The 21,240-nt window shown below is 53.8% G+C and overlaps 11 protein-coding genes across 11 annotated transcripts; 6 read left to right on the forward strand and 5 right to left on the reverse strand.

Annotated features, from left to right (window-relative positions):
- Positions 1–443: 443 nt before the first annotated feature.
- Positions 444–2,303, reverse strand: N7459_000838 (putative MFS transporter; the record flags this gene model as incomplete). The annotated part of the gene is made up of 4 exons (XM_056940023.1): positions 444–732; positions 789–1,850; positions 1,902–2,064; positions 2,111–2,303. The coding sequence occupies 4 exons, from the start codon at positions 2,301–2,303 to the stop codon at positions 444–446; spliced, it is 1,707 nt and encodes a 568-aa protein (XP_056804303.1).
- A 704-nt stretch (positions 2,304–3,007) lies between these two features.
- N7459_000839 (dienelactone hydrolase) lies at positions 3,008–4,617 on the forward strand (the record flags this gene model as incomplete). Its single annotated transcript, XM_056940024.1, has 3 exons — positions 3,008–3,254; positions 3,311–3,748; positions 3,797–4,617. 3 exons carry the CDS (start codon positions 3,008–3,010, stop codon positions 4,615–4,617), a joined length of 1,506 nt encoding a protein of 501 aa, XP_056804304.1.
- Positions 4,618–5,107: 490 nt separating this feature from the next.
- N7459_000840 (GNAT family N-acetyltransferase) lies at positions 5,108–5,915 on the reverse strand (the record flags this gene model as incomplete). Its single annotated transcript, XM_056940025.1, has 2 exons — positions 5,108–5,355; positions 5,408–5,915. Coding segments are annotated over 2 exons (756 nt in total), but the record flags the coding sequence as incomplete, so codon positions are not given.
- An 842-nt stretch (positions 5,916–6,757) lies between these two features.
- N7459_000841 (uncharacterized protein) lies at positions 6,758–8,139 on the forward strand (the record flags this gene model as incomplete). The annotated part of the gene is made up of 3 exons (XM_056940026.1): positions 6,758–6,808; positions 6,895–7,196; positions 7,257–8,139. 3 exons carry the CDS (start codon positions 6,758–6,760, stop codon positions 8,137–8,139), a joined length of 1,236 nt encoding a protein of 411 aa, XP_056804306.1.
- Positions 8,140–8,809: 670 nt separating this feature from the next.
- Positions 8,810–10,469, reverse strand: N7459_000842 (glutamine synthetase family protein; the record flags this gene model as incomplete). The annotated part of the gene is made up of 5 exons (XM_056940027.1): positions 8,810–8,840; positions 8,890–9,570; positions 9,627–9,679; positions 9,733–9,995; positions 10,049–10,469. 5 exons carry the CDS (start codon positions 10,467–10,469, stop codon positions 8,810–8,812), a joined length of 1,449 nt encoding a protein of 482 aa, XP_056804307.1.
- Positions 10,470–10,880: 411 nt separating this feature from the next.
- On the forward strand, positions 10,881–11,736 carry N7459_000843 (type 1 glutamine amidotransferase; the record flags this gene model as incomplete). Its single annotated transcript, XM_056940028.1, has 3 exons — positions 10,881–11,106; positions 11,163–11,386; positions 11,440–11,736. The coding sequence occupies 3 exons, from the start codon at positions 10,881–10,883 to the stop codon at positions 11,734–11,736; spliced, it is 747 nt and encodes a 248-aa protein (XP_056804308.1).
- Positions 11,737–11,963: 227 nt separating this feature from the next.
- Positions 11,964–13,537, forward strand: N7459_000844 (aldehyde dehydrogenase family protein; the record flags this gene model as incomplete). Its single annotated transcript, XM_056940029.1, has 4 exons — positions 11,964–12,365; positions 12,423–12,895; positions 12,948–13,365; positions 13,424–13,537. 4 exons carry the CDS (start codon positions 11,964–11,966, stop codon positions 13,535–13,537), a joined length of 1,407 nt encoding a protein of 468 aa, XP_056804309.1.
- A 630-nt stretch (positions 13,538–14,167) lies between these two features.
- N7459_000845 (oxidoreductase, short-chain dehydrogenase/reductase family) lies at positions 14,168–15,185 on the forward strand (the record flags this gene model as incomplete). The annotated part of the gene is made up of 4 exons (XM_056940030.1): positions 14,168–14,217; positions 14,275–14,786; positions 14,850–14,886; positions 14,942–15,185. The coding sequence occupies 4 exons, from the start codon at positions 14,168–14,170 to the stop codon at positions 15,183–15,185; spliced, it is 843 nt and encodes a 280-aa protein (XP_056804310.1).
- Positions 15,186–15,225: 40 nt separating this feature from the next.
- N7459_000846 (Zn(II)2Cys6 transcription factor) lies at positions 15,226–16,905 on the reverse strand (the record flags this gene model as incomplete). The annotated part of the gene is made up of 2 exons (XM_056940031.1): positions 15,226–16,053; positions 16,111–16,905. 2 exons carry the CDS (start codon positions 16,903–16,905, stop codon positions 15,226–15,228), a joined length of 1,623 nt encoding a protein of 540 aa, XP_056804311.1.
- A 1,873-nt stretch (positions 16,906–18,778) lies between these two features.
- N7459_000847 (putative ribosome associated DnaJ chaperone Zuotin) lies at positions 18,779–20,241 on the reverse strand (the record flags this gene model as incomplete). Its single annotated transcript, XM_056940032.1, has 3 exons — positions 18,779–19,828; positions 19,890–20,030; positions 20,089–20,241. The coding sequence occupies 3 exons, from the start codon at positions 20,239–20,241 to the stop codon at positions 18,779–18,781; spliced, it is 1,344 nt and encodes a 447-aa protein (XP_056804312.1).
- A 329-nt stretch (positions 20,242–20,570) lies between these two features.
- On the forward strand, positions 20,571–21,096 carry N7459_000848 (LYR motif-containing protein; the record flags this gene model as incomplete). Its single annotated transcript, XM_056940033.1, has 3 exons — positions 20,571–20,643; positions 20,718–20,894; positions 21,002–21,096. 3 exons carry the CDS (start codon positions 20,571–20,573, stop codon positions 21,094–21,096), a joined length of 345 nt encoding a protein of 114 aa, XP_056804313.1.
- Positions 21,097–21,240: the final 144 nt, after the last annotated feature.

Here is a 21,240-nt window from a genome sequence, read left to right on the forward strand (position 1 = left end):
GGGAATTCAATGATTCCAGTTTGTCAAATGGAATTGCAGTCCGAACACCTGGGCGTGGTGATTCGTCAACCTTCCCAAGCCGAGATCTGGGATCTATGAAAGGGAAGCAGTTCGCCCACCAATGTTAAAATAGCTCAGATCGGCTGAAAATATCACTTACTCACATATCGCTACTTGGGTAGCCCTGGAGTTCGACTTGCGTGGCATTTGACAACAACTACCTCCCTCGACCAGGCGAGACCATCCATGTCTTGTTCAGAAGCCGCGGTGGGAGAGCCTGGACGACCTTCACAGTGTCATGCCGGACGGCTCACTGGATGAGAATAAATTGAGATCAAAATGGTATTAACTTGACTATGTAATATCTGTCTGTATGTTCAGAATGAAGGCTACGGGCCAATCTAACCCGTGGCATGGCTAACTTCCTTCACCCCCAGACTGCCTCAATCAGTCTCCTCTTCTTCGAGAAGCAGTGGCTCCTGCTCCGCGTCATTGCCTTCTGAAGCATTAAGTTGCCGGCCTGCCACCGTGACAAACGTCACCAGAGCGACCCCGACCACAAACCCAGCCACAGCCAAGAAGGCATTGATTGGGATCGGGTTCTCCTTAAACGTATGATGAGTGAGTGCATCCAGTCCGTATTGAGAGAAGTTGACCAGCCCCGAGAGACAGATGATTGTACCGTAAACGCGTCCAAAAGTGGCGAAGCCAAAGACCTTGGTGGCATAGTCCCTAGGGCCATAGTAAGCAGTTGTCATATTTAGACTACATTGAATGGCGGAACATACGACATGGCTGAATAGTACAGCGGGCGCAGCAAAACAAACAGGATGACGGTCATATAGCCCGCTTCCAGGGCAGGAATGGAATTGAGAATCCCGATGATCGTGGTGAAAGCTACGATCAACGCCAGCATCGCCGGAACACTGAGTCGATCCAGCAGGACCCCGATGAAAGGCGTGAATAGCACACCGCCGACTGGCAATGCGACATTGAAAAAGCGATTGATCTGTTCCGCTTGCGACTCCGAGCGAAGCATGTATGTATACTGAGCTCGGATGGTTGCAATGAAATAATTCATTCGGACCATCTGCAGGACAGTCATGAGAGTGATCAGGATGAACCAGGACGTGGCCATCTGCTGCCCCGCTGATAATCCATGGAGCACACCCCAGACTTGACTGAGCTGTTGGCGATTCTCTTCACGCTCCGCGCGCTGCCGCCGCTCGTGCTTGTTCCCGAGTACATCGCCGAGCTGTCGCATCTTCTTCTTTCGGCGCTCGGCTCGCTTGCTACGTACGCGCTCGAGTTCTCGGTCGCTCTCGATCTCGTCGTCGGACTCGTGCACGTCGCGGGTCGCATCTTCGGCCCGCTCCATTTTGCTTTCGAGCTTCAGGGTGGAGTCGTAATCGCGCTTCGGCATGAAGGTGACGAATGCGAGGAGAATCATGGTTGGAACAGCCAGATACCCGAGAAAGAACTTTTCTGGTGTGAACGCTCTTCCCGATGCCTCGTAGGCAAGCTGGTAGAACAGAAACACAGCAGCAGACGCGTCGAAGGCTCCCGTCACCAATGCAACGATTGTCCCCGCATAGCGCGGGAAGGCATTTGCGATTTGAAACGACGGCACAAAGATAAATGTCCCGCTCAGGGCAAGGAAGAAGTTGCCTGCAATGAGGCCATGGAACTCTGGATATAAAAAGGAGAACGCCGTGACCAGGCTACCGACAGCGAGAAGCAGACAGCCAAGCAGTCCGCAGACACGCGATCCGTAGCGGTCGAGGATAGTTCCGACTGGGAGAGCCGACACATTCGCGGTGATGGAGCCGATGGTAAAAAAGAGGTTCAGCCTGGTACAGGTAGGTCAGCAGCTAAACGGTAGCTTCGTGGTGAGGACGTACTTGAGATCTTGCTGAGAGCACAGCTCCACGCCTTCTCGTAGCTCGTCCTCGGTGCATCGCTCATGGAACACGCCTTCCTCTACGAGAACGGGCTTGAGTGCGGCGAAGCCAAACACGATTCCTGACGCGGCCCAACACGCGAGGATCGTGAATATGACCTGGGCTGCAGGAGATTAATGAGCAGTTTGGAATCGTCTCGGCTGACATACCGATTCTCTTGACTGGAGAGTGTTTGTAGGCCGGGGTGCCTGGTGCTTGTTCCGCAATGGAGGGAGCTTGGCTCGGAGACTGCAGGACATCGTAGCTGATTTTGCGACGAATGGGTGCCAGGTCTTCTCCGACATCCAGTTCAGGTTCACGATCAACACCCTCGAGGGCAGAGACATGCTGCACCAGCGACATTGCTCGCTGTGTTGAACAGGGAAGCTGAGTGTGGTGGCGAGTGGCGGTGGTGCGGAGGGGAAGTGACTCTATTGGGGAGACTGTGCAGGCACTCTGGATTTATGGTGCAGTGTATAGCTGTTGGGGCTGATTATCATGGCTGTCGTCGGGGGTCAAGCAAGAGAGATGATGCAAGAGGTGTGGGAGATTAATCTCTTAATTTTGGGAATACCACATAGAAATGGTTACTTGACTCTACAGTATCTTGGGTCAAGAAAAGACAGTTTAACAACATATCAGCTTGCGCCCGCTGATAGATCTCAAAGCTATGGGATCGCAGTAAATGGCATTGTCATGACCCCATTTGTTTTGACGTCTTCCATGATATATTGTCACTCACTCCTGTTCCATCCAAAACTGAGGATTGAACCAATTATTCTATTAGATCTGGTCCATTCCATGGATTGCGACTGCAATGACGTCGTGGGAAACATGACATGCGCCGATGACGTAGCGCCCGTTAGCTGTCATCCGCCATGGCTTCACAGCCAACTTCTCTCGTTATCTTCGTGTGGAATACAGACTGCGGGAATCCTGCACGAATTTGGCCGTGAACTCGCACTGATATTGTTTCGCTAGGAATTTGAGCTCAGTCGATCGAACGTGGGAATCGTTGTCAGTCGATACCACACACAGCGGTAAATAAACATCCCGCACGCAGGAAAATGGCCACGGTCTCCATCAGCGCTCCGGGCTTAAGCAGTGGACTGCTATATAACAACGGCAACAACAATGCGCGACTCTGCATCACGTCTGAGACGGGAGAATTCGACACCGACACCATCCGCCACTGGCAAGACGAAGGGTTCGATGTAGTCTACTTGCCATTGAACGGCGGCGGGAAAGACTATGCCAGTCGACTGATGGGAGTCAAGAACGGGCTCGGAGTAGGAGAGAACTACGCTGTGATTGGTAATACACCCTTCATTATCCTTCACGACGGTCAAAACTGACTGAACTCTCCATAGCATTCGGTGAAGCCGCCAACTACTGCTTGGACTACTATCTGAAGCCCACCAATGCCAGCCGGCTCTGTGCATTAATCGCCTACTACCCCAGCAATATCCCCGACACGCGCCAGCGATTTCCTCTCTCTCTCCCAGTGCTCGTCCATCTTGCTGGAACCAGCGTGGATGTCACCACGATCCCCACGGCTCTTGGGTTACAAGGCAAGAAGCGCCGCAAAACACGGCCGATCAACCCTGGAATTGGCACGGGCGAGCGGCTGGAATTGTCGTACCCAGCCTACACTTACGGCCATGCGCAGCCAGGCTTTGCAGAGCACGACATGGAGGAGTACGACCACCTAGCGGCCGGACTAGCATGGACTCGGTCAATGAAAATGATTCGAAAGGCGTTCTCCCGGGATGCAGATTTGGAGCAACGATGGGAGGAACATGAAGAAGGTAATTCCCATCTGTCCAGGCCCAAAAGCACCCGCTAATCCTCTCCAGGCAAATTCTTCGCTTGCAATCTCTCCAGAACCATGAATGGATATGTCGAGCACCAGACCCCGGTCGTGACCTATGCACCGACCGTGAGTGGCGCCATCGGCGCGCAGGCTCTGCGTCGATTCTACGAGCAGCATTTCCTAGGACGCCTGCCTCCGTCCATGCGCATTCGCCTGCTGTCTCGCACGACTGGCGCTGACCGTGTCGTGGACGAGCTGTACATCTCTTTCGAGCATACACAGGACATTCCATGGATGCTTCCAGGTGTACCACCCACCAACAAGCGGGTGGAGATTATCCTGGTGAGCATCGTGAGCCTGCGAGCAGGCCGTCTCTACTCAGAGCACACATACTGGGATCAGGCCAGCGTCCTGGTCCAGGTTGGCTTGCTCGACCCGAAGCTCGTGCCTCACGCCGTTCAAGGCGTGGATCGGCTGCCCGTCGTCGGCCGCGAGGCGGCCCGTCGCATCCTCCATGAAGACCCGGAGGCGGAACAAGAGGACTATCACAACCGGCTGATTCGTCGCGCGAATGCTCGATCACGCAGAGACCGCAGTTCCCGGTCGTCGGTGTTGGCGGAAGAGTCGGCGGCTGAGACGAAGAGCGAGGCTGAGCAGTCCTTGCCCATTCGGAATGGGAACAAGGGCAAGTCGGTCCAGGAGTCGCGGCCTGCAGGCCTGCAACGAACGGCAACGGAGAACACGGAGCAGGAGGAGGATGGCAATGCCACGGAGACCGAGTCGACGGCCAAGTCCAAAACAGACACCGTTGACCGTACTGCGTACGTCGAGGATGAAAATGGCGACGGTGCTAACCGGTCATGACTGCCCTTCGAAATTTTCCGGTGGAGGATTCTGACCCATGTAATTGTTCTGTTCTTGTCTCAGCCAACTCTGGCATTTAGTTTGCAGGTGCAGCTTGCCTCTGAAGAGTCTCTTCTAGGGTGTCTGTGGGATTGTTTTCTGGTTATGAGTGATGTTGTACCTACACACGTTTATGCCGCATTGATAGTTGCAGGCACTATTCTGATGCTTATCGAGACTCGCCTGAGATTTGAGAATCTCCTCATTGAGCTTACATGATATCATAACGCTATTGTTGTTCGAACAGTTACCCTGCTGTGATTATTCCAATGGAGCTCCTCTTCTTGAGACATTGATACCGAAAGCAGTCGATGCTTGAAGCATACAGAAGCTGGTTGCAGCATGTGCTGCTGGTGAACACAGACTTGTTAATTAGTCTATATAAAACCATGGCAGTGCCGTGTATCGGTCGAGTGCCCACTGGCCGAGCCATCTCAGTGGATAGGAGCATTTATACGATCAATTTTCTCATTCCGACAATATCAGAGTTACCCACCCCTCCGTACGGCGTAAGGTCCTTCCGAACAACATCAACATCTTCGAAGCCGAACTTCCGGTACAACGGATAGCCGTCTGCAGAGGCGTCGATCCAGAACTCGGTCAAGCCTTGGCTTATGCCATAATTCAGACCAGTTTCCATAAGGGCCGATCCAATCCCACATCCACGGTATTCGCGCAATGTACCCAGAACCTGCAAGACTGCTCATGTTGAGATATGACTCACAAGGGACGGAGATATCACTCAACTTACAGCCAAACGTCTTGTTATTCATGTGCTTCCGTCTGTTGCAGTACACCCCTCCAATAAGGGCATCACAGGCATCTGCATTGGCAGTGCTGGGCCACGGGAAGCCTTTCCACTCATCCATGACGAGCGGCTCGGTGTAGAAATGCCACAGCGCGCACGCAACGACCTTGTCCGGGCCTTGGTCGCCCTCGTTGACAACCACCTTCCAGAACTTGGACGAGGGGTCCTGTGTCAACTTCTCAATGAAATTCTTCTGGCGGAATTCTATCCCTTCCTCGGTTGGCGGGCCGAGCATAATGAGGAAGCTGTTTCTCTCGGGGGTGTCGCGACTGGCATCGCTGAAAGAGGCGGACTCTATCTTGGCCAGATCCAGACAATCTTCCTCCGTGGCGGGCAAGATTCGAAATTGAACGGGGTCTGCCTTGGGCGCAGTCATGTTTGGAGAAGATGGCGTTGAGAGGAGAAGCGACAATGGTTTGAGGAATGACTCAAATTTATGGGAAGGCGGGGAGCTATTTGGGCGCCTAGTAGGATGTGGGATCGACCCTAAGCTCAACGCGGTTTCCGATATGGATCGATAGGCTACGAGGCCTTTATTGGCTCGTAGACTAGCAAATTGAGTCGAGTCGAGTCGAATGATCATATGTCTGGAACAACCGAGTTACCTCCTTTCACTGCCAATATTGCATTGTGAATTCGGATATCCCCATGATTGGGGGCCATAAGACAATTATGGCAGCCTGGCGATCCCGGCTCATTTGTGCCGGAGGCTGAGTTCTCAGGCATTTTTCTCTTCCGGCAGTATCGTAGTAATATTCCTAGGAAATCAATAGAAGTGGTATTAATACGGTAGCACTACTGAAGGAATATGAATGGGTGATGTTAAGTGTGGTCTGGTCCCAACTACCCAAGCAGTCCCAAAGTCCGATCATCTGGCTGTCAGTTATCCAAACACAAAATCATATCTAACTAGTATTGATATTCCTAAGTGACTAGATCATTTATGTACCCAGCTCCATATGCTGGAGTTCTGGTTCCTCACAAGCATGTTTACCAATGACGCGCGCAGGAGGAATCTCTGTTTTTATATTTTACCCATAGAATCTACTGGTAATAGATTGGTCTGATACCTTCGACCCCCCCAGAGCAGTCATACTGCATCCCAGAATTCATACCCTCAAAGCTGTTTTACCTAGGCGGGTAAGGCGCGACTACAATCACCACTTTGCGCTATTTAAGGCGGGACGATCTCCGCTCCAGAAACTTCTCTCGATCTACACAGACGGATCATCCCACCTTGATTCTTGATCCGCCGCGCTGTGAGTGACTAGTCGGGCGCGATATACCAGCACCATGCGCTGGTCAGAGTTGAACCCGGAGATCTGGTATCTCGTCTTCCAAGCGGTAAGCTGAAGCCCCCTCCTTCAACCGCCCCCAAATCTGACACTTCGCAGCTGGAAAACCGGAATGACGTCAAAAATGTTTGCGAGGTATCGACAGCATTCAATGCTCTGGCTACCCCGGTCTTGTACCGCTCGGTCATATTGCGAAGATCCGAGACCACCGGGCAGGAATGGAATGTCCTACCGGGAGATACATCAGACTCTGATGAGGCCGACAACCTCAGGGACAGCCTCTTCAGCCGACTTCTCGATCACCAGAATGAAAGCCTGAGGACGCTTGTACGCGAACTGACGCTGGACAGGATAGTCAGAGCCGATGAAATGATAGCACAACGTGGCAATCCCATCGTGAAACTGGTGAACGGCTTGCCGAATCTGGAACGTGTCTAGTATGCTGGAATTGTCTCCCTACGTGGTGTCCTCACTGACGATTCTCTTCGCGGCTGCAGCTTTCGCGACGAATATCCTCTGTCGCAGGTGTTGATAGACGCGATGCGGGGTCATAAGAGATCCCCCCAGCTTCACATATTGAACCCCTTGGGCAGAATTCAACTCGCTGTCCCAGCCCCATTTGTGAAGGCGCTCAGCACCAGCGTGAATGTCTATGCCAGAGGCACGGGCTCTCAAAAGCAGACCTTGGATCTCCGAAGGCTGTTTACCATCTACCCAAACCTCGAAAGTCTGTCGGTCTCGATCAACCGATACCGGACAGGATGCGTACGGCGTCATCCCCGGGATTATACCACTGAGATTATTCCTCTTGAGCTTCCCGGTTCTGAAACATTTCCCCCTCTACAGAGCCTATCACTAAGTGGGTATTATTGCGAAGAGCAGGAATTCCAATATTGGAGAGATAAGTTTCCTTGGGACAGACTGGAGTCGCTCAGCCTGGGACCGGAAGACAACTATGGCTTTCTTGAACAGATTACCGGATACGTGCACAGGTTGAAGAACTTGAAGGTCACAGCTTACTGCCATAGAACCGAGACAACCTCTCCCCAGCTAGACCATTTCTTGGGGTCCTTTGACACCCTTGAGAGCTTGACGGCCAAGGGATTCGTGCCCTCAGTAGAGGCTGTAGGGCATCATCCCAACCTGAAAACCCTATGTCTGCACGCAATCGAGCATCCCGAGCGAGACCGACCGGTTCCGAGTGCGCAATTGATCCAGAAACTGGATCAATATTGTCCCAATCTGCAGAGTCTGGCCATTGATGTGCAGCAGGAAGACACCTGGGTAAGTGATGTCCGATATAAACCTTCCTACTGCGCCCGAGCTCATCTCTATCCACTAGCCCGACGACTTTGTTCATGCTCTGGCGACTGGGTTTAGAAACCTCCAGCAATTATCCATTCACGTCGCGATGGGATTGTCCGAAACCACAGGCGGAATGGCGAGAGAGGTCGACTTTGAGGCATCTCTCAGCTACGAGAAGGTGCAAGAGTTTCAAAGACGCTTCCTTGCTTCGAGAGGCGGTCCCTTGGCGCTGCAGATGGTGACTGTATACACTGGAGAAGATCTGCGCCGTTTTCCGCAACGGACTCCGCTATACGCCTCCAGGGAAGATCGTTGCGCGAAGATTTTCGAGATCCATTTCCCGAAATACCCCGGGGCTGAGTGGTATATCAAAAGAAGGCCCACTCGTGCAGAAAGGTTTCGTCAAGGGATAGAGAGAGATTTTCATCGTCTCTACCATCCATTGGAGCCACGGAAAAGGGCCGCCTGTCCACCACCGCCACCACCACTTCCTACTCAGCCTCAAGAGACTGGCCGAGCCAGTTAAAGAGTAGGCCTTCCCTAGCTATTAATAACAAGAAGAAGCTTTTCTTTAACTTCATCCCATCGGAGAATCCATCTACTCCTCTCTGTGCTTCCAAGAATCGATGATCACTAGTTATCTGATTGCCACTACGATGAGCACGCCCACACAGTCTTCAATAAGTATATCTGATTCCGTCAACTGATAATGATCTGAATTCTACAAATAATGTATTACTGTACCTCAAACGGTTTCAATATATCTTTTGACCTCCCTGAAAATAGTCAGCACCTTGTAAATGGCAACAGGCGACTCCAACTTACCAGTCTGTCACAGCCTCCCGCCAAAGACCCAGCTCATGTTGTCTAGTAGCGGTAAAGAAATCCACAAACTCCCCATCCAGAATCTCCCGCGCAATACTCCCCGGAGCAGAGAAACGCTCCAGAGCCTTGTCCAGCGTATTCGGAAGTAGCTCCGGTCGCGGGTCACCCTGTTTACGAGCAGACATGGGTGGAACGGGAATCTCTAGGTTCTTCTGGACACCTCGCCAGCCTGCAGCGAGGATGACACTCAGAGCGAAATGCGGGTGCAGATCCGCGCCCGGGATACGCACCTCGAACCGTGTGGCCCCGGGCTTGCACACGGGGGGTGTGATGAGCCGAATAGAGGCGATGCGATCTTCGAGTCCCCAACTAATGTACACCGGCGCCCAGTAATTCTCGACGAGACGCTTATATGAGTTGACAGTCGGCGCAAAGAGGGGCATAATATCTGGCAACGCGTCCAACAGTCCAGCGAGGAATTGTCTTCCCATGTCGGACAGATATTCAATATCTGACCACGGCGCATTAGGGTCAGGTGTGTCGCGTGCAAAGAGGTTGTTGCCATTGCTATCGGCAAGGGAGACGTGGATGTGTCCCGAGCTACCAGGGAGGCCGTGCATCGGCTTGGCCATGAAGCATGGCGTGAAGCCGTGCTCCATTCCGAGGGATTTTGTGAGAAGCCTGGCACGGAGATCAGTAACAACTCAGAACGCTCTTCAATGTGCATTGTTACATACTTGAACATGGCTACTCGGTCTGCCATCTCGCTGATCTCGCAAACCTTCAGTGCCTGATGGTTGTTAGGAGCCAATCCGAAATCCAGAGATGGTTGACACAACATACTGCCTCATACACACCAGGCCCGCCCTCGGTGTGCCACCCCTCGATGGGACAGTTTATTTGTGCGCTGGTGTTGAAGATGTCGTAGAAGTACTTTTTGTTGGCAACAGGCCGGGTGGAACTGTAGCAGAACATGCCCGCAGTAATTGGTCGCAAGGCGCTCGGCGCATTGTGCTCCAGGAAGGATGCGAGGTTTGAGTGTTTTGACCCAGCAGCACCATAGCCATCTTCAGATGGTGTTTGGAAGTTCATAAACTCCAGCTCAACTAGCACGCGATTAGTTCACTGTGTGTGGCCGTCTCCCAGGGATCCCTCTCACCTCCGGCCAACGCGTGATATCCTTGTACTGCGATTTGATTACACACTCCGTGGAGCATACTTCGTCCATCCGCCGACACCGACTTGCCATCGGAGACAAACCGGACCAGGAAGAACGGAATGTTCTCCTCCCATGGTAGCCGCCGAAATGTGTTCAAGTCTGGAACTGCGAGGAAATCCGCATACCCTGTCTGCGGGGGTGCAACGCGGGCCTCGGTGGTCCAAAGCATATCATGCATGTCCCATCCAAAGACGGCGGAACTAAACCCGAAGCCTTTCTGTGCAATTGCCAGGAATTTCTCCTTGGCCATCACCTTTCCGCGCAGGACGCCATCTGCGTCAATACCGGCAACCTTGACTTTGATGTCGTCGGCGAGGAGAGTAGGGAGGTTTTCGACTGTGATCATGGTGGGCGTCATCATTCTGTATCATCAAGGAAAGAGAGCAAGTCGCTTGGCAAAGCTCTATAGTTCGATTGCTGGGCCAGGGCGACTCTAATATACATCTCCCGCCGGCGGTCCATTGCGATCATCGTATCACTGCACGTCCACAACTCGCCCAAAGACACCGCGCGCTCGACAGCACCAGCTACCGCGCCGCGGAGCGTACCCAGTGGGACACAGTGGCTATCGCGATGATAGCAAGCGGCCCAATCTCCACTGCTATCGCGACGGAGGATCGAATCCCCTTCCTCGGACCGCGCGGTGGGGCTAAGCGCGCTCACCGAGTCAGGATCGCGGCGTTGGCCTCAACCTCCATAAAGCACCGACTCGGCGGAGACGCAGGCCGTTGCACCAACAAGCAACTTGCGACAAAGACCACAGACCGCTAAGATGACGCGGACACTTCGCGTTGCGGTGATCGAGTGCGACACTCCAATCCCGCCGGTGCAGACCAAACTGGGCAATTATGGCGACATCTTCGAGCGACTGTTGCAGAGGGGTCTGCAGACATCCGGCAACTCCACTGTGGACATTCAAGTGAGCAAGTGGAACGTCGTCGACAACCCAGTCTATCCTAATCCCGATGAATGCGATGCTTTTCTCCTGACCGGAAGCAGTATGATAGCGTCCCCTGATGACTGTCGGGTGTTTCTGTGACTAACATGCCGCTAGAACATGATGCGTTTGCCGATGATCCGTGGATTGTTAGTCTCACTGATTACGTTCGTGAAATTGTCCAGTCCCATAAGAAGCCCGTCGTGGGTGTCTGTTTTGGACATCAGGTTCTTGCGCGGGCATTGGGTGCGCGTGTGGGGAGAAGCGAAGGATGGGAGATCTCTGTCGAGGAGATTGACTTGACTGATGCCGGAAAGAAGCTGTTTGGTCAGGACAAACTGGTTAGCATCATCTTTCTCGCTTTCCCAACGATGCATCAACTAACAAGAGACAGCACCTCCACCAAATGCACCGCGATGTGGTCTTTGAGGTGCCCGAGGGGTGCACCAACCTCGGCAGCAGCCCTCGCTGCGCAGTCCAGGGCCTGTATATGCCATCCCGCTTGATCAGCGTGCAAGCACACCCGGAATTCAACGAATATGTCATGTCCAACATCCTCCAGGCGCGTCACAATAGTGGGGTGCTCAATGACGAAATGTACCAAGACGGGAACTCGAGATCGGCGAAGCCGCACGACGGAGAGAAGCTCGCGGGCGAATTTGTCAAGTTCATTATAGAATCGTCGGCGTGAAGGTGTACATAGCATCTCTGATAAATACCATCCATTTCTGCGCAGAAGAATAAACAACGGTAGCCGAGCGCGCGTGGAGCAGAGAGCGATAAGCGGGCGCGGGCCAGCTATAAAAGCCGATATGCCCCTCCGCGGGGAGCGGCGCGACACTTTCTACTCCCCCGTTACTCCCCGTCACTACCTGGCGACAACTCCTCCCTCCTCCAGTGACCCTCGACTCTCTCAACATGGCCAATCACATCCGCACCGTCTGCCCGGCCACGCACGAGGTCATCTTCGACAGGCCGGGCACCTCCCTCGACGAGGCGATCAAGATCGCCGCCGCCTCCAAGCAGGCATTCACCTCCTACAGCAAGCTATCATTGGATCAGAAGAAGGAGATCGTCAAGCGCGCTCTGGATATCATCGAGAGCCGCATCGATGAGCTTGCGAGGGAGCTGACCATTCAGATGGGCCGTCCGATCAGATACTGCGCCGGGGAAATCAAGACCATGCGCCTGCGCGCCGAGTACCTGATTGATATCGCGGAGGAGAGTCTGGCCGACCTCCCTGGACGCCCCGAAGCCGGTTTCCGACGGATGGTGAAGCGCGTACCAGTTGGGCCGTCACTCATTGCGTCCGCCTGGAATGTGAGCCTCCCTTGAGATTGAAGCAATCAGACGTGGTCAAATGCTCACTCGTCGCAGTACCCATACTTGACTCTCGTCAATGCCCTAGTGCCGGCCCTATTGGCGGGGAACTCGGTCATTCTGCGCCCGTCGCCACAGACCCCCTTACTTGGGGAGAAGCTGCTCGAGATCTTCACCCAGGCGGGCCTGCCGTCCAACGTTCTGCAGATTGCGCACATCGGCAGCTTGGACGTCCTCGACCAGGTCGCTCAGCTCCCCGAAATCCAGTCTGTCTCTTTCACGGGATCCACTGCGGGTGGCATCCGGCTGCGTGAAGCGACCGCTCGCCTGATTAAACCCGTCAACCTCGAGCTGGGTGGGAACGACCCGGCCTATGTGCGCCCTGATGTTGATGTCAAGTTTGTCGCTGAGCAGCTCGTCGATGGTGCCGTGTTCAACTCCGGACAGAGCTGCTGCTCGATCGAGCGGGTATATGTGCACGAGAAGGTGTATGAAGATTTCGTGCGCGCTGTCCAAGAAGAACTCAAGAAGTGGGTTGCACCCTGCCTGACTACCCGTTCTTTTTGCTAACAGTCTCAATAGCTATAAACTCGGCGACCCGCTTGATGAAACCACCACTACTGGCCCCGTCATTTCAGCTCCCGCCAAGACCAAGATCCAGTCCCATGTTGACGACGCACTGAGCAAAGGCGCTGTGAACGTGACACCTGAAAACGCGAGCTTCGTCGCATCCAGCGCTCTACAGAAAGGAAACTTCCTTGCCCCGGTGGTTCTGACCAATGTCAACCACAGCATGATCACCATGAAAGAGGAGACCTTCGGACCGGTGATGCCCATCATGAAGGTGTCGGGCGATGCCGAGGCAGTGGCATTAATGAACGACAGTGACTACGGCTTGACTGCCAGCGTGTGGACCAACGATCTCGCGCGCGGAGAGGAACTGATTGGGGAGATTGAAGCAGGCACCGTCTTCATCAACCGCTGCGACTACCCAGCTCCCGTAAGATCTGCACTATTCCCAAGAGAACGCATGCGAGTATATACTGACTCCCGCATAGGACCTGGCGTGGACTGGCTGGAAGACTTCCGGTCTAGGCTGTACACTTGGCCCGCGTGGATATGATGGATTTGTGAAGCTGAAGAGCTACCACATCAAGGACGTGTCGGCGTAAACGATTAGAATTCACGAATAGTATATTTTCAACTTCATGTACAACCTCCATACATCATATGCGACACTTGACGATCCTCTATCAAATCCAAGCTCCGTCCATCTCTTCCCACTGCATTCATCCACTCGTCTCTACTGCGCGCTCTTATCGACGCAGACCCACAGCGCGGTCCCGGACCGCGCAGCTCACCTCCGGGCGCGCCACGCAAAGCGCATCGCAGTCCGAGGTTCTTCGATCGACTCTCATTGCATCGCATGCTGCATGCCCCTCATGCCCCGCATTCATAGACCGCGCCGAGTGAGTCAAAAAGCGCGATAGGTGATGACCATCTCCGCTTTCGAGCGCGGGGAACGTGCAGGCGCGGACGTGCGATCGCGGTGAACCTATGGTATTTCTATCTTAGTAAATGGGCAGCTCGGCAGCGGGATAGAGAGATCGGTATCGGTTCGCGCATGGTGATAACCACGCCAGTGGAGAAAGGGTGGTGCAGGTGCGTTGAAGCTATAAATTAAGACCGGGGCTGCTCCAGCTCCCACATTTACCACCAGGCCGTTAGCAAAATCTCTGTTATTCGAACACTTTGTCTTCGTCAATCTTATTATATACACAACTAATTATCAACAATCTACAATGGTCGGACGTCTCCACGGCAAGAATGCCATTGTCACCGGCGCCGCTGGGTATGTCCGCACCTTTATCCGCACGGCGATGGCAGCGCAAATCCTAACATCATGCAGTGGCATCGGCCTCGAAACCACGATCCTCATGCTCCGCGAGGGCGCATCAGTACTCATGACCGATATCAGCGACGCCGGGCTCAGCACCGCCCTGGCCAAAGTTCACGCCGTCGTCCCGGAGAGTGCGCGCACAGGAAAAGTCGAGACCAAGGTCGTCGATGTATCGAACGAATCACACATCGAAGCGGCAGTCGCGCACCTCAACTCCTGGGGCGGCGTGGATGTCATGTTCAACAATGCAGGGATCATGCACCCGAAGGACGGCGATTCGGAGGAGTGTCCCGAGGAGATCTGGGATCGCACGATGAACATCAATGTCAAGGGTGTGTGGTTCGGGTCCAAGCATGCGGTGCGCAGCTTCCGGACGCACGGCAAGAAGCGTGGGTCGGTGATCAACACAGCCAGCATGGTTGCGCTGGTGGGTGCTGCGACGCCGCAGCTGGCGTATACCGCCAGCAAAGGTGCCGTGCTTGCCATGACGAGGGAGTTGGCGATTGTGCACGCGCGGGAGGGTAAGAACGAACGCAAGCTAGATGCTGGGCGTGGACGAGTTGGCTGATCTAAGAATGTCACAGGTTTCCGATTCAACTCGCTCTGCCCTGCGCCACTCAAGTACGTATTTCCCCACCATCAACAACTGATTTCCATGTGCTGATGATGTCGATAGTACACCCCTTCTCCAGGACTGGCTCGGTGATGATAAGGAAAAGCGTTTCCGGCGCGAGGTGCACTTCCCGAGTGGTCGCTTTGGCGAGGCGATTGAGCAGGCCCATGCGGTGATTTTCCTGGCCAGTGATGAGAGTAGCTTTGTCAACGCCGCAGACTTTGTGGTCGACGGTGGGTTGACCAAGGCATATGTCACGCCAGAGGGCCCAGCGACCGAGGCGCCCAAGAATCTGGCCGCGCCTTAATTGATCATGTCATGAAAATACAAGAAATGCAATAATGTCTTCACGCGAAGGAAATCCATATTTGGTTCTGCTGCATTGTGCGGCATATATTCCACGGGCCTGCATCGGAGGACGGCAGTTGCCACATTGCTTCAAGAAGAAGCAGTGTTCGCTGCATGTTCCCCAGACCGAAGTGGCTGGTCATAGCAAGCAGCCTTGTTCGAAGACGCTCTTGTTGTTCAAGTGCCGTAAGGCACGAACCCACGACGGCGATGGGCCAGCATAGCCCGGAGTTGATGCGTGCATCGGGGGATAGCTCGTCGAGGTAGGACATCGCTTCTGCGATTGCAGTCTCAATGAGCACTTTGTACATGCCATCAGCACAGTATTCATACCCCCCGAGCGAGGTGTAGAGGTAGATCAGCACAGCCTGCTGGAAGATAAGCCCGGCCAGGTAGACTTCCGGCGACACGAACGAATAAGGCATCCATCGCAGGATCTGTGCCTGAATAGAAGCGAACATGGCAATATCATCCGCAGTGGGTAGGGTGGCCTGTGTATCCTCCATCATCCACTGTCGGCCGAGATCAAAGATGCAAGGGATGAGCAGCAGGAGCTCCAGCCAGCAGCCACACAGGTTGCCGACGTAACGATTTCCCAGCAGCTCGCGGGCCCGTTGCTCGAGATCGAAATTTAGAAATAGCTGTCCGCTCAGGCGGGCATCTATTGATATCATGCTGACGGTGGCGGTGTACGCGTAGTACTCAGTCACGAAGTGTTTCAGGCCTCGCGGCACCGCTGTGTCACTCTGGGCCAGGAGTTTGAGCAGTAGTGAGTTTGCGGCGGACAAGTGGTCAAATATTGTTCCCGTCGTGTCGCCCTTTGCGGTCTGTCGGAAGTTAGTTTGTTATGATCAAGACTTGGCTGTACCGGTGGTTGGCCTCACCTCTGTGAAACACATGAGAAGAGCACCAATTAGCAGCATCAGCGGGTTCGTCTCTTTGCCATCGATAAACTCTGTCACGCCATGTCGGAAGAGTTGGATGGCCTTGGTGTAATGAGAGTGTGCGACGGCATCCGACTCGTCGCGGCGCCGAAATGCTCGGTGGGCTGCACTTTGGGTAATGACCAGTTGTAACAGCAGGTCACTGGTAAATGCCAGCGGCACAATCTGCACCAAAAAGGGGTTGACCGGCGTCGAACCGTTGGCCATGCAATCGGCCGTAGTACTGAGATAGTGGCTCAGAAGCTGATAGGATTCCGCATCGTAGCCTGGTAGCATGGAGAGCGTTCGAGGCACCACATTCCCCACCGTCATTGACGCCACGAGGGCATTGTTGACGCTGCCAATTGAGTCTCGCCGGCTCGCCATCTCATCTGGCGCCGCCGCCGCCTCCTCCAACCCGTCGTCGGCGATGACGGGCTGGCCCCCAATTGACGAGACTGAGGACTGTCGTCGCGACACAGGGCCCAGCGCGAGATGTACCGTCTCAGAGACCTCAGTCGCCTGAATGTGCGATTCACTTGAATGTCGATTGTTGGCGAGCAAGTCAGGCATCTCGCTCTCTGGGCCGGAATGGCGCCGCCCGGGGATCGTCGATGGCCACGAGCATCCAAGATCATTGCGCTTACAGCCACCACATATTGGCCGGGTCTCGTCGCACTTCTTCTTCCGACGCCTACAGGTCCAGCATCCGGTGCGGACGCGGACTATTCGCGTAGTGCGCGGTCGATCTGGCATGGTGGATGAGATTGGGAGGAGAAAAGGACGGGAAACGGGCGAGTCCACTGATAAGGAGTGTGGGGGAAACCAACTCTATTATGCGCCTTCGCGCTCTGCCAATTAGGAAGGATTGTCGGTGGCGCCATTATACAGTATATAGAGCCGGCGTAAAGAAGGCGACTTTCTTTGTTAGTAGATGGATGGCCTGAGGCCCCTCATAGACTCCTTAAAGGGTTCTTTAAGCAACTTTCCTCTTCCCTCATTTCCATCCCCCATCTACTCTCGTTTCATTATATACTCTGAGGGGACATCTTACGATAATATTGTGCCCATCAACCGTCGAATCGGCTAGATCTTCCCACGCCAATATTTATTAACTTGGTCATGGATTGTCGTTCCTACATGTCGTCTTCCTTCCAGGGCTCCTCGACCATGTGAACAACCTTCCAATACACCACCGAGAAATCCGTTCTGCACGGGTTGCCTCCCTCTGCGTGGCGATGCCCTGCAGGTATCTTCCCTTTCTATATGAGCTCCAGGCGGATTGCATCAGAGGCAGCTTTTCCACATGGACATGGCGCCGGAAGAAAGCCCAGCTCCAACAAGGTAAGTACCAGTCATAAACAAACAAGTGCAAGTTTCTCCTGGGGATTTCTGGATATTTCTAAGGATATTTTCTAATTTCCGTAATGACTATAGACTTTGGTCATTTTCTATACGATCTTGATTCTACGTACACATGGCAAGAACACATCCATGAATATACAGAACACCTTGCCGTACTTTGCAGTGTATACGAGTGGACCGCCAAAAGGGATTCATGACCGCCATGTTTCTTCGGCCGAGGTGGTAAAAGTGCAAGAGGTCTCGCGCTGGATTGTACAGTGGATGCAGATTGCGCGGGAAAACGTCCGCAACAACCCCTATATCCCTGCGTATGGTTTCACTGCCGGTATCGCTTATTCTAGGAGAGTTTACTTGGCCCCAAGTTTACAGCTGTGGACTATTGAAGCGAGTGGCAGATTCGTTGATCAACACATAGCCTTGGTGTATACTGGGTTGACGGAGCTCCAGATAGATCGGCTCTTCTCGACAGCCCTACGGGAGACATTTGCGCAGTTCTGGTGGATACATGTTGATCGCGGTTGTCAGAAGTTACACGACGCCCGCCAGCGCTAGATATAGATATCACGCTGCTATAAGTCTCGACTCGAGTTAGTGACGCATTTTAACGTTCATTCCGTGGCCCAGTGATGTTCTGGAGGCTTAATTAGAAACCCAGGAATGCCGGGTGCGCCACTGCAGGCCATAGTAGGAACTCAAATAATTACTCTTCCTATAATTGTCGCCGCTCACGATACGGACGCTTTGAATCAGTGTCTATTTAGACAATATCTCCAAAGCAGTACTCAACTCCCTCACCGTCCAGTATGCTCTCGATCTCGAGCAGGAAGGCGTCACTGTCTTTGCATTTAACCCCGACGTATGCAGTCGATGTCCCCTGCCACTAAACTAAATACTGATGTCTACCCATGGATCCGTACCGAGATGGGTGGCGATACCGCTGATCTGTCTATTGACCAAAGCGTCGAGGCTTGTCCTGAGAAGATCATCAGTGCTGGGAAGCAGCAGAATGGACAGTATCACCACCTCCAGATTCTCTGGGTATCCAGTCTACTGGGACTTTGAGGGCACATCGTGATACAGGGTTCTCGTTGAAAACACGATCTGTAATCTAATCCGCACTGGATGTGCGCGAGCAGGAAATCGCTTCTACAAGGGAGCTCAATTGTCACTGGCATCGTAGAACTGGACTCGTCTTCTATGTGGCTTGTGAAATGAAAACATAAGAAAATCATCAGGCGGACAGTGAAGAACCGCTCATCTAAATCTAAGCAAAGACCTTAACCTCACCATCCTTCAGCTTGCCAGCCTCAACCAGACGCTTAGCCTCGGTGGCGTAGGCAGCCTTGACAGCACTGCCGTCCTTGCCAGCAATGGTCAAACGCTCAGCCAGGGCAGCAAGCTCATCAGTGTCGATCTTGCCCATAATGAGATCAACGTCAGTGAGGACGGAGTCAACCTGGGAGGCAGAAGGCTCGCCACCGTCCGCGAAGTAGTTGACGTCCTTGACGGAAGCCTTCAAGACACGCTTGTTCTTCTTAGCGGCGTTCTTGGCGGCCTCCTTGGTCTTCTTGTTCTTCTCGCGCTCGGCCTTAGCAGCCTCCTCGGCGTCCTTCTTGCGCTTCTCCTCCTCCTCACGGGCACGCTGCTTCTCCTCCTGTAGACGCTTAGCCTCGTCCTCCTTAGCCTTGCGCTTGGCATCCTTGCCGGCACGGGCCTGCTGGCGGAACTTCTTGATACGCTCGTCCAGAGCAAGACACTCGTCGACTAGTTCACGCAAACGGACAATGTCCTCAGTCTTGCGCTTGCGGCGAGCGTTGGCGTTCTTCTTCTCAACGTGACGCTTCTGATCACGGCTTTCGCCATCATCGGGCACATCCTCGTCGAGGTACTCGAATGTACGCCAGCTGTCAAAGTCGTACCAGAAGTTGTAGAAGGTCTCAACCTCGGGCTGGGTGCTGTCCTCGTTACCAAGCTGGGGAACGGGCTGCTTGTTGGAGAAACGGCCCTCGGCCTCGAAGACGGGGCCCCACAGCTTGTAGAAGTTGCCCTTCTGGACGTCCTTCTTGGTGGGTGGGTCGATATCGGCAGCCTCGTCGACGGAATCGAATTGGCGGCGGCGAACGGGGTCGAGGAGCAACTCGGTGGCCTTCTGAATGCACTTGAAGAAGCTGTCGTTCTCGTCGCGCTGGCCCATAGCGGCCTTCTTGTCGGGGTGGTGGCGTAGAACCTTCTTGCGGTGGGCACGCTTGATCTGCTCGGGGGTTGCGCGCCAGCGGTACCTGGTCAGGCCGAGCACGGCATAGTGGTCTTGGCCCTTGAGGGGTGTCAGCAAAGTACTGCGAGAAAAATATGAAGGATCTCAGAAAGGTACTGACCTTCCAATCCTTGGCCTCGCGGGTCAACATCATAGGATCCTCGGGCTCGGAGATATCGTCATCCTCCTCGTCCTCGGTCTTCTTGACGTTCTGCTGGGCCTGGATGCGCTCATCCTCGGAGAAAGTGCGGTGGTGACGCTTCTATGAGGTTGTTAGCTTTGAAGAAATTTGAATGCGGGGCTCCAGTCTGCACTCATACACGGCGGGCGTGAGCAAGGAAGTGCGGGCCTACGGGCTCCACGTTGCGCTGGGTAGCGGCAGACAGGGCACCGACAGGCTTGAAGTCCTTGTCACCAGTCCAGCCCGAAGGCAGGGACGGGAGAGTAATGTTGACGGTCTGGACAGAAGCCATTGGGGGCAAGTCGAGATGGACGGTCGAACGTTGTCGGTGGGCAGGTGGGATTTTTTTTTGGTGTACCTTTTTTTTCTGCCCCGACTGGCCGCCCGCCAATCACAACTCGGCCATTGCGGTCTTCACTTGCGGTCTCATCAATCGGCTTTGGCAATCTCGTGGCACTTGGATTCAATCAATATCGGTGGTATTCCGCTTGTCGCTAGTCCTTCTCGCCATTCAATTATTCCTCATCCGGTGCTGGATCTCCTCTCGGGACAGGCACTTGGAACATTTCGCCGTTCACCTTTCTTCAAACTCCCTCTGTACTCGATTTCCAATCATTCGATATGGCATCTACGGGTGTTTCGGCTATCAGTGCCTACAGGCAGCTGCTGCGTGCTACACGTGTTGCCTTCCGAGGTTTGTTTTAGCCAATCCATCGGCAAGAGGCATCATAGTCAGGCTATACTCGAGTTCTAACATGTCGCAATTAGATGACAGCCGAGTCCTCCTCGCCGCTCGTCAGGAAGCCCGTCGAAACTTTGACCAAAATCGCCGCGTTGGTATCGACACTGGCCTTCAGATCAACCATGCAATCGAGGTTGCGAACCTCCTCCGCCACAACCTAGTGCAGGGAGCTCGGGAGGATGGCGATGATGCTGCAAAATGGGGTGAGTCCATGTTTGTTGTTTGGACGCAGACTCCTAAGTTTAGCACTGCCCCGGGATCTGTATGTGCCAGTCTGGGAGTACTATGGCTAACATGACCGCGCCTCTAGAACTTCGGATCCACGACGAGATCGAACGAGGCGACAATGACTCCATCAAGGTTGGCGACAAGGATGTGAAGATCCACAAGGCCTGCTCATCGTGATTAGCAAAACCAGACCGGCCTCAACCACTTGCATCTTGTACAACACACTCTCCACCATGACGATGCGATGCCCGAAGCACAGTGTGGAGATACGGAAGCCCAGCCTCAGAACCAGTGCCGATGGGACTGGATGTGTATTATAAT

This window comes from Penicillium hispanicum, assembly GCF_028827665.1.
Source record: "Penicillium hispanicum strain IBT 35686 chromosome Unknown utg000001l_segment0_segment0, whole genome shotgun sequence".
Classification (NCBI taxonomy): domain Eukaryota; kingdom Fungi; phylum Ascomycota; class Eurotiomycetes; order Eurotiales; family Aspergillaceae; genus Penicillium; species Penicillium hispanicum.